Source organism: Silurus meridionalis, chromosome 18 (genome assembly GCF_014805685.1).
Source record: "Silurus meridionalis isolate SWU-2019-XX chromosome 18, ASM1480568v1, whole genome shotgun sequence".
Taxonomy (NCBI): domain Eukaryota; kingdom Metazoa; phylum Chordata; class Actinopteri; order Siluriformes; family Siluridae; genus Silurus; species Silurus meridionalis.
The window spans coordinates 19,039,030-19,054,904 of NC_060901.1; the positions used below are offsets into that span (position 1 = coordinate 19,039,030).

Consider the following 15,875-nt stretch of genomic DNA (forward strand, 5'->3'; position numbering starts at 1 on the left):
TGATAAACGAAGTATCCAGATTAGCGCCATTCATAAAACTGAGCAGCTATGGGATTAAGGGCCTTACTAAGGGGCCCAGGGGAGGGCGGGGCATCTCGGTGTAGCTGGGATTTAAACTCATGACCTTTGGATTCCAAATCCAATGCCTTAACCACTACATGCCCCAGCCTGAAGATGGATTTGGACTGTACTTTGTTCATGAATGAGCATTTGTGGTGAGACTGGTTCCTCTCAAGGTTTCTTATCATCTCAGCGAGACGTGGAAAATATTACCGTAATTTCCGGACTATAAAGCGCACCCATATATAAGAATTTTACAAATATTAAAATTTTTTACATAAATAAGCTGCACCTGTCTATAAGCCTACACTGAAACTAATGAACTTTACACAGGCTTTAACGAAAGACACGTTACACACGGTGTAACGGGTGAAATATGTGAAATATTGTGAAATATTCCTTTAGGAGCGTAGCGGTATTTTGGGAATAGCCTGGCACTGCATTTTTCCGGTATTACTGCGTGTGTTCAAGACGAGGATTATGCCCTTTTTATTTTCTGATGCTCATTTCTAAGTTTCTTTGACTAACCCTTAATGCTGTTGCCAAGAAAAATAAAAAAGCACGAGTTTTGGAAACCTGTCTGTGCTTATATGATTTCTGTTGCAACTAGAGTTAGCGAGCTCTCCTTTAACCCTGACTCAACGCGTTACAACGGCTTGTATCTAAACAGCAGCCGACCAAGAAAGTCATTGTTCACTGTCTTCCTCCTTCCTTTCACAACTATTTCTCTTGGGAGTTTATCTTTTGGCATCGTCGTGCATTCTCCCAATGCTGTGCAGCTCAGAACACAGGTGAGGTGCGTTTTTTTCGTTTTCGTTCGGAAATTTCATTGGTCTAATGTTATGGGGTTCAGTTTTTTGGCTTGAAGTTTGTGAAACCGGGAAAAAAACCCAGGAAAATTCATAAATTAGCTGCTTCGTTGTTTAAGCCATGGGGTTCAAAACGTGGGAAAAAAGTAGCGGCTTATAGTCCGAAAAATACGGTATTTATGTACCGATTTATGAATTTAACATGTATATTAATAATGTGTTTATTTCTGTACAGTAGAAAAGAATGAACTGAATTGAATGATTGGTGGAATATTTGATTATTTAATTATTTCTTTTTGTTGTTGTTGTTGATTGGAGCGTTTGTAGAAGCTAAGCTAAAGGTAATGGAATAATTGACTAAGCCATGCTAATTAGCGCTTTGCGTCGGGGTCAGTCGGCGCGCCGGTGTCATGATCCCGGGCTGTGTTTTAGCGTGACACACAGAATAAAGGTAAACCACTACCTCATTAATCATTCAGCTTCCTCCATCAGCGTGTGCCAGCCAGGTGTCTCGCGCTGTCTCTCGCTGTCTCTCAGCTCCGAGGCTCCTTCACCTGCTCCGTCCTTCAGGCTTACAGCTTTCCCAGGTATCTGCTGCTCCACAAGAGCAGTGATTAATACATCAGCAGTGAGTGCCTGAGTGATCTGCACCACGCAGCCATTGGACCCATCCGTACAGCAATACACGTGAATGTGACGTGAAATTAAAAAGGTTTCGGACCAACGCGTGCGAAAAATAGCAGGAAGAAGATACACACGGCATCCTCTAAAGTTTATGGGGACAATTTGGAGAAGAAGCACATAAGGTTGCGAACAGATCAGGTGTCCCAATACTTCTGGCCCCACAGGATAGACAATATCCAGAAATTGGCCAAATAAGGGATTTTCTTATTTTCACCCGAAGACACAGGAAGTCCAATAAAAAGAACACTGTCCTTTTTTTTTTTTTTTTTTTTTTGGAGACTACGGAAAGTGGTGTCCATGGAAACCAGGCTCCGAGCTAACGTTCAGAGCGGGAAGAGGAATCCCTCTGTGTGTGAGCTGAAGATAATAAAAATCAATAAATATATAATAATCAAATCTCAGGAAAGGAACCAGGCCGCAGCCCGTGATAGACTCGGACCACAACAAACTTTTTCTTCTTATTTGCTTCCTGCTTTATTATTAACTCCCTGACGAGATCCACGATAAGCCATAATGGCCTGGTCCAGTCTTCCCAGTTACATTTATGAATTATTAACAGAACTATAAACCGAGAGAACGGCTCGCTCGTGGGAATGGCACGAAGGGCACACTGCTAATCGACGTCTGTGGATGCGGTGGAATGAAATTCCCATGAAACCTGGAAACCGGTTCCAGAAATTGGGATGAATTTTTCATGCTGACTGCACCCCAGATCCTCTGAACCCACCTACATTATTATTATCATTCATTATTATTATTGAACTTTTAATTGCTTCTTCTATGCTTGGAAAGCAGTATATAAAATAAAGACTGCTATTACATCACATCAGGACCTGACTGGATGAATAAACATCTCCACACATCTAGTGGAACATCTTCCCAGAAGATTGGTGGCTATTAGAACGGCAAATACAAAACGAGACGTTCAGGGAGCTCAGAAATCTCCAGCTCGATACGACACAAGTTTAAACAGAAACACGACATTCATCGCATCATGCCGATGATGATTATGATGATAATCTTCGTCTTCGGGTTTATCAGGCTCATTAGTTATTTGAAGTATTTTTGAAGTGTTTTTTTTTTAAGTGCATTTAAAGTACTTCAAATGTACTTCAAAAATACTTCAAAAATACTTCAAATGTACTTCAAAAACACTTCAAATGTACTTCAAATGTACTTCAAAAACACTTCAAATGTACTTCAAAAATACTTCAAAAGTAGTTCAAATGTACTTCAAAAACACTTCAAATGTACTTCAAAAGTAGTTCAAATGTACTTAAAAAATACTTCAACTGTACTTCAAAAAACTTAAAAAACACTTAAAATGTACATCAAATGTACTTCAAAAAAACTTCAAATGTACTTCAAAAGTAGTTCAAATGTACTTTAAAAATACTTAAACATTTAAAAAATATTTTAAAAACTCCTCAAATGTACTTCAAAAACACTTAAAAAACTTCAAAAATACTTCAAAAAGACTTAAAATGTACTTCAAAAACACTTCAAATGTACTTTAAATGTACTTCAAAACAGTTCAAATTTACTTCAAAAATACTTCAGAAGTAGTTCAAAATGTACTTCAAAGTACTTTGATTTATTATGACTAATAATGTTCTTATCTGCATTTTTGTCTCTTGCTTAATCAACTCCAAATGATTAATGATAAATAATAAGTCAAACACTGATTGATATCTATAAAAATGCGAATGAGCCCAAAAACTACAAAGGAAAATCGTGTAAACAAGGACACGCGTGTTGTTACGAGTTCGTGTCAGAAGTTTCTTCCATCATTTCTTCCTCTCAAAATGCTGTTGAAGTGACAGTGAACTGTTTATTGCTGATCAGTAAAACAAGAACTCGACCGGCGACTCGCTGCGTTTAACCAGTTACGTTTTTATCCGAAGGAACGAACGATTTCGCAAAAACGTGATACGAGAACAAAAGTACAGAAAAAGCTACTGAGTGTCCGTTATTGCTGTACAGAGCGGCGTCTCCACTCGTCTACCCCTGAAGAGACTTTTTTTTCCTCATCGTTCTCTCTGAGACGTGTCCTGATTAACGTGCTCTTACGGGAGGTCCTGCACACGTTTCCACATCCTCTGTTATATCACACCAGGAAGCAACGTCGTCCTGCCCGTATCACTTTCCTTTCTCAGAGATCAATCAGACACACATTAAGCCTCCAAAAGTATCGGGACACCCGACTCTCCCTAGCCAAGCCGTTTCCGTAAGCCTGGAGGCAGAACGTTTTCCCTTCACGTCAACTCAGAGACCCAAAACCTGTTCCAGAAATTGCTGATCTTCTGCTCAGGTGTCCACAAACCTCCGATTGACCTTAATACTTGATGTAGAAGTCATTTAAAGGTCAAAACGTGGTTGCTAGTTTTTACCGCACGTGCTCCAGGCGGCCATGTTGACGTGGCTAGATATGTTTGAGAAGATCCCGAGGAGTTTTTATTCAGCCGTAGCATGTTTATACATCTATACTGATTACAGGTGTAGGAACGTTCAATACCCAAACCTACAGTGGTTTTACGTTTGTTTTTGAGATATTTTTACGCTGTTTATTCCTAGACCAGGATTCCCACGTCGGCGTGTCGGGTCGAGTCACGCGGCTGCGCGTCACATCCGAGAAACCCGCCTTGGGTCACTGCTTCTCGACATAAAAGGGAGCCGGCGTCACAGGACGGATTCTGTGTCTATTTTCAGTGAACAAAAGCGAGAAACTCAAGGGGGGAAGAGTACAACCGAAAGTAAACAAACACCCACGTGGTCACGTGAAGGGCAGCCGTTTCAGATGCCGTTTTACCCTCTGCTGGACGGGTTGTTTGTCACATGAACTTTACAGCACAGTGAAATTCTTTTCTTCGCAAAGCCCATGATACAGGACCCTGATAGCACACAGAGGGTTAAGGGCCTTACTCAAGGGCCCGAGAGTGGCAGCTCAGCAAAACCAGGCCTTGAACCCACAACCTTCTGTTCAGTAACCTCGAGCCTCAACTATTCTTTAGTTATAGAAATGTCTCGAAATACTGTGTGTATTAATTAAATAAATTTTAATAGTTTATTATTTAAAAAAATACATTAGGGCACACTGTGTGGCCAAAAGTATTGGGACACCTGACCCCTCTCTATCTCTCTCTCTCTCTCTCTCTCTCTCTCTCTGCCATAGTTGTGATTCTTTTCAAAACTGTATAGGACGTCTTTTGGACTGTATGGGACGTCTTTTGTACTCTATAGGACGTCTTTTGGACTGTATGGGACGTCTTTTGGACACTATAGGACATCTTTTGGACTGTATGGGACCCCCGACCCCCCCCCCCCCCCCTCTCTCTCTTTCTCTCGTGCCGTCCCTGTGTTTCAGGAAGGATGTTTTTAAACCCCCTGTGGGATTGACCACAGCTGACCCTGATTCCTTCAGGTTATAATTAGCCATCGTGAACTCCATCTCGTCCCTGTGGCGCTGCAGCTCTGGGGCTCGGTATGAGCGCTAATGCTGCAGTCCTCTCGTCTAAGCTGATCTTCCTGACCTGGATACGTGCAGCATTAGACGTCCCTCCGCTTTAGTCCAGGATTTAGCCCCGAGACTAGATTCATCCTGCTTCTTGCTTTAGGATGAAGCAATAATTGCTGGATCTTATGTTAAATATTATTGGATAAGATGAACTTCTGATCAGAAGGTTGTGGTTTCAAATCCCACCACAGTCATGCTGCCACTGCCTGGCCCATCAGCAAAGTGGATCATTGTTTGATCAGTGGTGGATCTCAGGTGGATTGATTGATCAGCTGTATATCTAAGATGAATGTAAGTGGCTCTGGATAATGTAAATGTAAATTAGATGAGATTTACAGATTTTTCAAGGCTGGGAAAAGGCGAGTGTCCCAATACTTTTGGCCAGAGCGCGTCTAAAGTTCAGCTGTTTACATGAAAAGTTCTCACTCGAACAACTTCTTCTGTCTTACGCGATTCATGCTTTCTCACGGAGGAACGTGAAGGAAACGTGGACCTTGTAGTTGATACGTAAACAATGCGAGCGGAGCGAAGGTGTTTGTTCAGCGTGAATAATGCGTGACCCCTGACCTCAGATTATCAGCCTTTATATTAGTCACATAAAAGAAACCGTACGTTCAGCATTTTCCATCGCAGATAAAATCTTATCGCTCTTATCTTCTGTAACGTGCTGAAGCTGGTGAAATAGCGGAGCAGGGCCCAAGGGAACTCCTTCATCTTTCAAAACATCATGAGAAGAGGAACATTATAACGATGGACAAAGTTTGACTCAGTTTTGTGCATTGACTAATTGGGTGAATCAGTGGTGGATCAATGAAGGATCAGTGGTGGATCAATGTTGGTCTAATGGATCCGTATTGGATCAGTGATTGATCAATTGTGGATCAGTGGTGGATAAATGATGGATCACAGTTAGATTAATGTTGGATCAATGTTGGTTTAATAGATAAGTGATGGTCATGTGTCTAAAAGGATTATTTCAGCTATGAAGATCTTTTTAGAGGTTCCTGGCAGCTCCTGTACGTTTGAGGAACGTGGTTTGATTGAATGAAGTTTTGTTTAATGAAAATCTGCTTGTCCTCTGCTTTTTTAAAATTTTTTGTTCCAGTTGCTGTTCTGCTTGCGCGAAGTCCAGAATGAACGGATACGCAGCGCCGACGTACCCCTCGGGGAGCTTCACTAACCCCCAGCTGAAGTAAGTGAGACACTATGAACCTTAGATACCAGCAGGAGATCTTCCTGTCCAAACCATGTAAAGCATATCTTCATGTGAGGAGCTGAGGAGGCCTGGGGGTGCAGTCAGTGTTCCAATTCATCCCAATAGGATGTACAGAAAATGTCATGATGGAACAGGTTTGGGTCTCCAAGAAAAGTAATGCTTCTGCATCTATGTTTGAGGGAACATTTTGGTGAAGAAGCACGAGGGTGGGTTTTGTGTGATCTTCATCAGGATCCCATACCTGGTCTTTTCGTTGCTTGTTATTTCACAGGACCATCAAACCATGATGGTATTCTACGTTCTGGATGAGTGGTGTTGCTCCAAAGGTTCTTCTCCACACTTCCACTTCTTCTGCATTATTCATTCCTTCCTCAATTAGCACTCACAATCAAACAATATCAAGTGTCCTGCTGATTCACCAGCAAGCGCAACACCTGAGTCCACCACACACTCCTGTTTATACCCTCACACACACTCCTGCTCGTACCCTCACACACACTCCTGCTCGTACCCTCACACACACTCCTGCTTGTACCCTCACACACACTCCTGCTCTTACCCTCACACACACTCCTGCTCTTACACACTCCTGCTCTTACCCTCACACACACTCCTGCTCTTACCCTCACACACCTCCTGCTCTTACCCTCACACACTCCTGCTCTTACACACTCCTGCTCTTACACTCCTGCTCTTACCCTCACACACTCCTGCTGTTACCCTCACACACTCCTGCTGTTACCCTCACACACTCCTGCTCTTACCCTCACACACTCCCGCTCTTACCCTCACACACTCCTGCTGTTACCCTCACACTCCTGCTGTTACCCTCACACACGCTCCTGCTCTTACCCTCTCACAGACTCCTGCTGTTACCCTCAAACACACTTCTGCTCTTACCCTCACACACACTCCTGCTCTTACCCTCCTGCTCTTACCCTCACACACACTCCTGCTCTTACCCTCACACCCTCCTGCTCTTACCCTCACACACACTCCTGCTCTTACCCTCACACACACTCCTGCTCATACCCTCACACACTCCTGCTCTTACCCTTGCACACTCCTGCTGTTACCCTCGCACACACTCCTGCTGTTACCCTCACACACACTCCTGCTCTTACCCTCACACACACTCCTGCTCTTACCCTTGCACACTCCTGCTCGTACCCTCGCACACACTCCTGCTGTTACCCTCGCACACACTCCTGCTCGTACCCTCACACACACTCCTGCTCGTACCCTCACACACACTCCTGCTCGTACCCTCACACACACTCCTGCTCTTACCCTCACACACTCCTCTGCTCCAGGCGTCTCAGAATCATCTCTCTCTCTCTCTCTCTCTCTCTCTCTCTCTCTCTCTCTCTCCCACTGCTAATATTAGCTCAAGGGATCTCAGACTGTTCCTCTCTCCAGATCCTTCCACGCTGGTGGACCCTCATCTTCACTTCACTCTGCTAGTTTTATCCGCGGTTCCTGTTCTGTTGAAACTCATCAGCTTTTGGTCGAACATCTCAAACATCTTCCCCATTGTGGTGGAAAGGAATTGATCCTGTGTTACCTCATATTTGTACCCCAATGAAACAGGAAGTCCTGGTCAAACGTGGTCCTGGTTTCCTGTTTCTAGTCACACTGGTGTAGTAAATCAGTGGGATGATACTGAGTTCGTAGGGGTGCCAATAGTTTTGGATAAATTTGATCGAACCCAGACGTGAACGTTGTTTTAATGTTACGCTTGTGTTTCTCCACAGTGGCCTTCGCTCGCAGTCCCCAGAACACCAAGCACACAACGACAACAAATCCAGTGCGAAGGCTCTCTATGGTGTGTGCGTGTGTGCGCGTGTGTGTGTGTGTGTGTGTGTGTGTGTGTGTGTGTGTGTGTGTGTGTGTGTGTGTGTATGGTGGCCACCTGCTGTTTGCTCAGCATAGTGCACCCTCTACATTCTCTTCCATCATATCTTCACTTCTCTTTCTCCACCTCTTTCTCTTTACCCCCTTTCCCTTCGGAGGAATGTTTTCTTTCTTTCTTTTGTTCTTTTTTTTTACTTTCTTTCTCCTTCTTTCTTTGTCTGTCTGTCTGTCTTCCATCCTTTCTTCCTTGCTTTATTTTTCCAATGACAGCATTTATTTATTTATTTATTTATTTATTTATTTATTTATTTATTTATTTATGTTATTCCTCTGCTCATGCTCTCAGGGACAGATGGGTTTTACTTCCTGCGTTCTTCAGCTAAACACAAAAAGAAAGGTAGCGCACAGCAGTATGGGGTGTGTGTGTGTGTGTGTGTGTGTGTGTGTGTGTGTGTGTGTGTTTAGATGACTGTGAGGAAGTGTGTACCTTGGAGTGCTCCTCTCTCTCTCCCTCTCTCTGTCTCTCTCTCTCTCTCCTTCCTTCCTTCCTTCCTTCCTTCCTCTCCATGTTTTGTTGTCCTCCGTCCCTCACCCCATGTCTCCTTGTTGTCTCAGAGCAGAGAAAGAGCTACAGTAGGAACAGTATGAACAGCAGTATGATGGACACCTCGCAGTACCTGGTGGAGGTAAAAACCTCACAGTGACCTCAGCGTTAGTCGTCTGCAGATCTTCTTCTTATTCCTCATCTCCTTCTCTAATCCGTCCTCGTCTCGCAGCACCTCACCACCTTCGTCATGGACCGCAAGGACGCGATGCTCACCATCGACGACGGCATCCGCAAGCTCCGCCTCCTGGACGCTAAAGGAAAGGTGTGGACGCAGGAGATGCTGCTGCAGGTGGACGACAAGGCGGTGAGTCTCATCGACGCCGACACCAAGGTGAGAAACCGACCAGAAGAAATCCCACGTGAAGATCTACAATTTACACTGGTACAATAATGCACTTCTTTCTTTCTTTCTTTCTTTCTTTCTTTCTTTCTTTCTTTCTTTCTTTCTTTCTTTCTTTCTTTCTTTCTTTCTTCTATCTTCCTATTCTCTTCTATCCTTTTCTTACATCCCTTTCCGTCCTTCCTTCCTTCCTTCTTTCCTTTCTTCCTCTTCTCTTCTATCCTTTTCTTCCTTCCTTCCTTCCTTCCTTTCTTCCTTCCTTCTATAACCCTATTCTCTTCCATCCTTTTTCCTTCCTTCCTTCCTTCTTCCTTCCTTCCTTCCTTCCTTCTATCTTCCTATTATCTTCTAACCTTTTTCTTCCTTCCTTCTTTCCTTCCTTACTTCCTTCTTTCTATCATTCTATTTTCTCCCATACTTGTTCTTTTTTCTTCTTTTCTTTATACTTCCTTCTTTTCCTTTCATTTCCTTTCCTTTCTTCTTTTCCCTCAATCCTTCCTTTCTCTTGTAAAAGAATGAGTTGGAGAACTTCCCCCTGAGCACGGTGCAGCACTGCCAGGCGATCATGAACTCCTGTAACTACGACTCCGTCCTGGCCCTGGTGTGTAAAGAGTCCGGACAGAGCAAACCGGACCTGCATCTCTTCCAGTGTGACGACATCAAGGTGACCTTCTCCTTCTTCTCCTTCTTCTCCTTCTTCTGCACACTGACGCTAATTCTGAACTCATGAAAATAATAAGTTTAGAAGATGATCACACCTCCTGGGCTGATGGTCCTGATTAGTCTCTCCTGCTCTCCTCTCAGTTTCTTTGGTCTTCCATGGTCTCCTTTGTGGCGTTGTTCAGTCCCCTTTCTTTCTTCCCTTCACTTATTCTTTCTTTCTTTCTTTCTTTCTTTCTTTCTTTCTTTCTTTCTTTCTTTCTTTCTTTCTTTCTGTCTGTCTGTCTGTCTGTCTGTCTGTCTGTCTGTCTGTCTGTCTGTCTGTCTGTCTTTCTGTCTGTCTGTCTGTCTGTCTGTCTGTCTGTCTGTCTGTCTGTCTGTCTGTCTGTCTGTCTGTCTGTCTTTTTTCATCCTTGTCTTCTTCCCCTCAATCCCCCTTGGTTTTTCCCTTATTCTCCCTCAATCTCTCCCGCTCTCCGTCGTTCATGCTTTTTCTTCCTTTATTCTTCTTCATTGTTGCGCTGTCTCCCTCAGTCTCGATAATTTCTCATCACCCTACAGTTTATGTTCTAAAAATGAAAAAATTTTTCTCCAGGCAAATTTGATCCAAGCGGATGTCGAGAGCGCCATCAACGATCACAAGGGAGGGAAGTCCAAAAAGCGTCCGGAGGTTCTCAAGTAAGGCTGATTTTCACCTTCTTCATTTCCTGCATTATCTTATGCGACATGTCTGATATCAGTATCATGTCCGATATCAGTATCATGTCCACACACCACAGACGGAGAAATGATTCAGAAAATACACGCTCTAGGGCACGAGTGCTTAGTGGTTAGGACAATAGACTTTGAATCTGAAGGTTGTGAGTTCGAATCCCAGCCTCACCAAGCTGCCACTCCTGGGCCCCTGAGCAGGGCCCCTAACCCTGTAGCTGCTCGGGTGTATGTTTGGAAAATAAATGAGACAAAGTAAGTCAAATGGCGTAAATGTAAACGTTGAGCGCTAATTCCCCCGAGCCTCTGTGTCTCTCCTAGAATGATCCAGAAGAGCGATGGAACTATTCCACCTCCTCCTGGTGGCCCCGCCCCTGTTCCTCCAGCAGCGTCCAATCAGGTGTCCGTGAACAGCAGAGTGGCTGCTTGGTCAAACTCGGCCAGCGATCATCACGACTGTGAGTCCTGCACACATTCACACAATTCAGAGACCAGATTCGATTATCAAGCTGTCGCTTATTCACTTCCTGTGTGTGTGTGTATGTGTGTGTGTGTGTGTGTGTGTGTGTGTGTGTGTGTGTGTACTTGATTCAGATGATGCCCAAAGGCCATATGGGGAACAGGAGAACTCTCCGGAGATGACTGCAGCGCGAATAGACAGAGACGTGGTAAATCTGTTTAGATGAATCCATGCCTGAGATGTTTCCATGCTCTAAACCCGTCCTTTTATCTGTTTTTATATATATATATATATATATATATATGCTGACTGCACCCCCCCAGGCCTCCTCACCTCAAATCACCCACATGACTTTACTAAGACCCTTACAGCTGAACGAGCACAAATCTCCACAAAATCCAGTGGAACATCAGGAGGTGAAAATGAGAGCCAATGGGGAATGTTGAAAGTCTCTAAATGTGTTTAAACCAGAGGTGGCAAAAGTACACACATCTTTTACTTAAGTAGAAGTACAGATACTCATGATTTAAAATACTCGGGTAAAAGTTGAAGTAATGATTAAACTTTTTTACTCAAGTGAAAGTAAAGAAGTCTTGGCTCTGACATGTACTTAAGTAAAAAGTAGTTATTACTTCTACCCGTTTTAGCTGTTAACAGATAGATAGATAGATAGATAGATAGATAGATAGATCGATAGATCGATAGATCGATCTTTATTGTCATGGAATTGTACAGGTACACAGCAACAAAATGTAGTTTGGCATCTACCAGAAGTGCAAAAAGTAGCAATAGTGCAGATAAATATGTATCATATGTACAGCATGTGATATTTATGTAAGCATATGTACAGTGATTAAATATAAAGGCTATAAGAGTGCAGAGACGTGTGGACATCATTAAGAGCCTTCGCTATGTTTCCACACGGACAGTTAATGAGGTGATACTGGAGAAACTGCACCTCTTCAAGTCAACAAGCTTTTATATATATAATCATAGACATTTTACAGATTTTAATGATGTTTTGTTTTTATCTTTATGATCAATAAACACAGTAATTTAAGTTCGTGTCACCATTATGAGGGGGAAAACCCACAAAACGCCAGCTAGAGGGTTAATTGTGTAAAACATGGCGGATTTGGTGTTTGATTTGAGACTTGGGGCAGAAATAAAACAAAAGTTTACTGATTACAAATATTTTTCAGTTTATTTATTTATTTTATATCTAAGTAAAGAAGGGACATCGTGGATAAATGTGTTTTTTGCAGAAGGTTTTAATTTCGCCTCTTTTATATTTAGTTATTTATTTATATATATATATATATATATATATATATATATATATATATATATATATATATATATATATATATATATACAAAACGAATTAAAAATGTTGTTACTGAATGAATGTATCCAGGCTAAAGATCCACATATAGAACACAAGCAGAGAAAAGATGATGATGATCATGAATGTGTCTGATCTCAGTCATGTTTACATCACTGACTCCCTCTGTCTCATCCACATTAACCCCAAACTTCTTACTGCCTTCTGCCTGCTCATTCTTAGCTTCGTAAAGAGTGAGAGTCAGGACTTTATACACCAGCGGATTGAAAAAGACGCGCAGTAACAGGAAATCGGTTGTTCGGCTTAAAATAAGCGTGCAGTGAAAATAAAAAATAATATTTCACCAAATCAATGTATTAAAACTAAAGTAACGAGCCGGGTTTGAAAATGTAAGAAGTAGAAAGTACAAATATTTGTGTAAAAATGTAATGAGTAAAAGTAAAAAGTTGTCTGAAAAATAAATAGTGGAGTAAAGTACTGATACCAGAAAAATGTGTCCACAAACGTTCGGCCATGCAGTGTATAACAAAATGTTCCGATTTCTAAAAGAAACATCGCCGGGATATGAATTGAATCAACACTCTGTTTTTTTTTTTTTTTTTCGTAGCAAATCCTGAACCACATCCTGGACGACATCGAGCACTTTGTCACCAAACTCCAGAAAGCTGCAGAGGCTTTTAATGAACTTTCCAAGAGGAAGAAATCCAAAAAGAGTAAAAAGAAGGGACCAGGAGGTACGCATCCATTTACACGCTTAACAATTCTTACACACACACACACTCACACACAGACACACAGACACACATTTTGACAATAAGAAATCTGCTTCTCGTTCTACATCCCATTCCACACCGAGTCTCCTTTCGCTTTTATAATAACCTCCATTCTTCTGGTAAGATGTTCCACTAGATTTGGTGGAGATTTGTGTTCATCAGTAAAGTCAGGGACTGATATAGTTGAGGTGAGAAGGTCTGGGGTGCAGTCAGGGGGGTTGAGGTCAAAACTCCAAGCAGATCTTCAGGACGCTCACTCTGTGCATGCTGGAACAGGTTTGCGCCTCCAAGTTCATATAAAGGGACGATTTCATGCACCCACATCCAAAGCATTATAAACCACAAATTTGTGGAAAAAAGTTGAATGAAGAACCGAATATGGTCCCAATACTTTTGACCGTACAGTGCGTTTTATATTAGAATCCGAGTTTAACAGATTTTGGAGGACATGTTCCTGGTATAAGATCTGTATTAGATTCGAGAATTGGACCGTGATCAGATCTTCTCATGTGTCTCCTAGAGGGAGTGCTGACGCTCCGAGCGAAGCCGCCGGGACAGGATGAGTTTGTTGACTGCTTTCAGAAATTTAAACATGCCTTCAACTTGCTGGTGAGTTTTATTATTATTATTATTATTATTATTATTATTATTATTATTAATAATATTAATTTTATTATTATTATTATTATTATTAATTTAATTATTATTATTATTAATTATTATTATTAATGTAATTATTATTATTTAGTTATAATTAATATTATTGTAATTATTATTATAGTTATAATAGTTATTATTAATATTATCATTATAATTATAGTAGTTATTATTTAGTTATAATTAATATGATTGTAATTATTATTATAGGTATAATAGTTATTAATATTATTATTATTATAGTTATAATAGTTATCATTATTATTATTATTATTGTTATCGTAGTTATAATTGTTTTTATTAATATTATTATTATAGTTATAGTAGTTATTATTTAGTTATAATAGTTATTATTATTGTTGTTGTTGTTGTTGTTGTTATTATTCAGATCGCTGTATAAAATCACATATACGTGTTTCAGAATGCTGTATTTAATGAATGCTGGTATAAAACTAGGAAATGAGATGTATTGTGTCTCCACACCAGGCAAAGTTGAAGACTCACATTCAGAACCCCAGTGCAGTGGATTTGGTCCATTTCCTGTTCAATCCCCTCAAAATGGTAAGTTGGACACTCGGATCACGGTCAGTTCGGGACGGTACTGAAGTAACGACGTACTCTAACGACCCGAATGAGATGTTCATAAGAACAGGAAGTAAAAATGAGTTCTGCATATAAACACCTGCCTACATGTCACCTGTATCAGGTGGTTCATACGTCAGGAGGAGTGGATCTCGCCAAGAGCGTGGTGGTTCCTCTGCTCACCAGAGACGCTATTGAGTTCCTTCACTCTGCGGGCACTGCCGAAGAGCGCCATCTGTGGGTCACACTGGGAGACGGCTGGACAAAATGCAGGTGGTTACACGAACCCGAAACTGTCCTTGTGTTTTGACACTTCCTGTTTTTTGTTTTGTTTTTGCAGCTCACATTTTCCAGATGATCCTCACAAACCCCCATCGGTGGTCGCTGTCCAAATACTTATGGACCACACAATATACAGTACAGACCAAAAGTTTGGACACACCTTCTCATTCAAAATAAAGAGTTTTCTTTATTTTCATGACTATAAAATTGTAGAGTCACACTGAAGGCATCAAAACTATGAATTAACACATGTGGAATTATAGACATAACAAAAAAGTGTGAAACAACTGAAAAATGTCATATTCTAGGTTCTTCAAAGTAGCCACCTTTTGCTTTGATTACTGCTTTGCACACTCTTGGCATTCTCTTGATGAGCTTCAAGAGGTAGTCACCTGAAATGGTCTTCCAACAGTCTTGAAGGAGTTCCCAGAGATGCTTAGAACTTGTTGGCCCTTTTGCCTTCACTCTGCGGTCCAGCTCACCCCTAAACCATCTCGATTGGGTTTAGGTCCGGTGACTGTGGAGGCCAGGTCATCTGGCGCAGCACCCCATCACTCTCCTTCTTGTTTAAATAGCCCTTACACAGCCTGGAGGTGTGTTTGGGGTCATTGTCCTGTTGAAAAATAAATGATGGTCCAACTAAACGCAAACCGGATGGAATAGCATGCCGCTGCAAGATGCTGTGGTAGCCATGCTGGTTCAGTATGCCTTCAATTTTGAATAAATCCCCAACAGTGTCACCAGCAAAGCACCCCCACACCATCACACCTCCTCCTCCATGCTTCACGGTGGGAACCAGGCATGTAGAGTCCATCCGTTCACCTTTTCTGCGTCGCACAAAGACATAGTGGTTGGAACCAAAGATCTCAAATTTGTGAAGTGAAAACCATTTCAGGTGATACCTCTTGAAGCTCATCAAGAGAATGCCAAGAGTGTGCAAAGCAGTAATCAAAGCAAAAGGTGGCTACTTTGAAGAACCTAGAATATGACATATTTTCAGTTGTTTCACACTTTTTTGTTATGTATATAATTCCACATGTGTTAATTCATAGTTTTGATGCCTTCAGTGTGACTCTACAATTTTCATAGTCATGAAAATAAAGAAAACTCTTTGAATGAGAAGGTGTGTCCAAACTTTTGGTCTGTACTGTATACTGTATATGTATATCTTTCATCCATACATTTATCAATTCATTCATATCCATATACTCATCCAAAAGCATCTCAGCATGGACCCAACATCGAGCTGTGAGGTGACCGAGCTAAACAGCAGAAGAGCACATCAGGTTCCTGTCTTGTCAGTCAATCTGAGGCTTTCATG

The 15,875-nt window shown here is 41.6% G+C and overlaps 1 protein-coding gene across 1 annotated transcript in view; it reads left to right on the forward strand.

Annotated features, from left to right (window-relative positions):
* eps8a (epidermal growth factor receptor pathway substrate 8a) overlaps positions 1-15,875 on the forward strand; it is a 37,168-nt gene that overhangs the window by 15,628 nt on the left and 5,665 nt on the right. Inside the window, 12 exon segments of the mRNA XM_046873544.1 lie at positions 6,173-6,259; positions 8,038-8,108; positions 8,753-8,823; positions 8,914-9,075; positions 9,599-9,748; positions 10,340-10,422; positions 10,777-10,913; positions 11,050-11,123; positions 12,868-12,994; positions 13,554-13,642; positions 14,177-14,251; positions 14,397-14,545. Of these exon segments, the coding sequence (XP_046729500.1) occupies positions 6,173-6,259; positions 8,038-8,108; positions 8,753-8,823; positions 8,914-9,075; positions 9,599-9,748; positions 10,340-10,422; positions 10,777-10,913; positions 11,050-11,123; positions 12,868-12,994; positions 13,554-13,642; positions 14,177-14,251; positions 14,397-14,545 (1,275 nt within the window).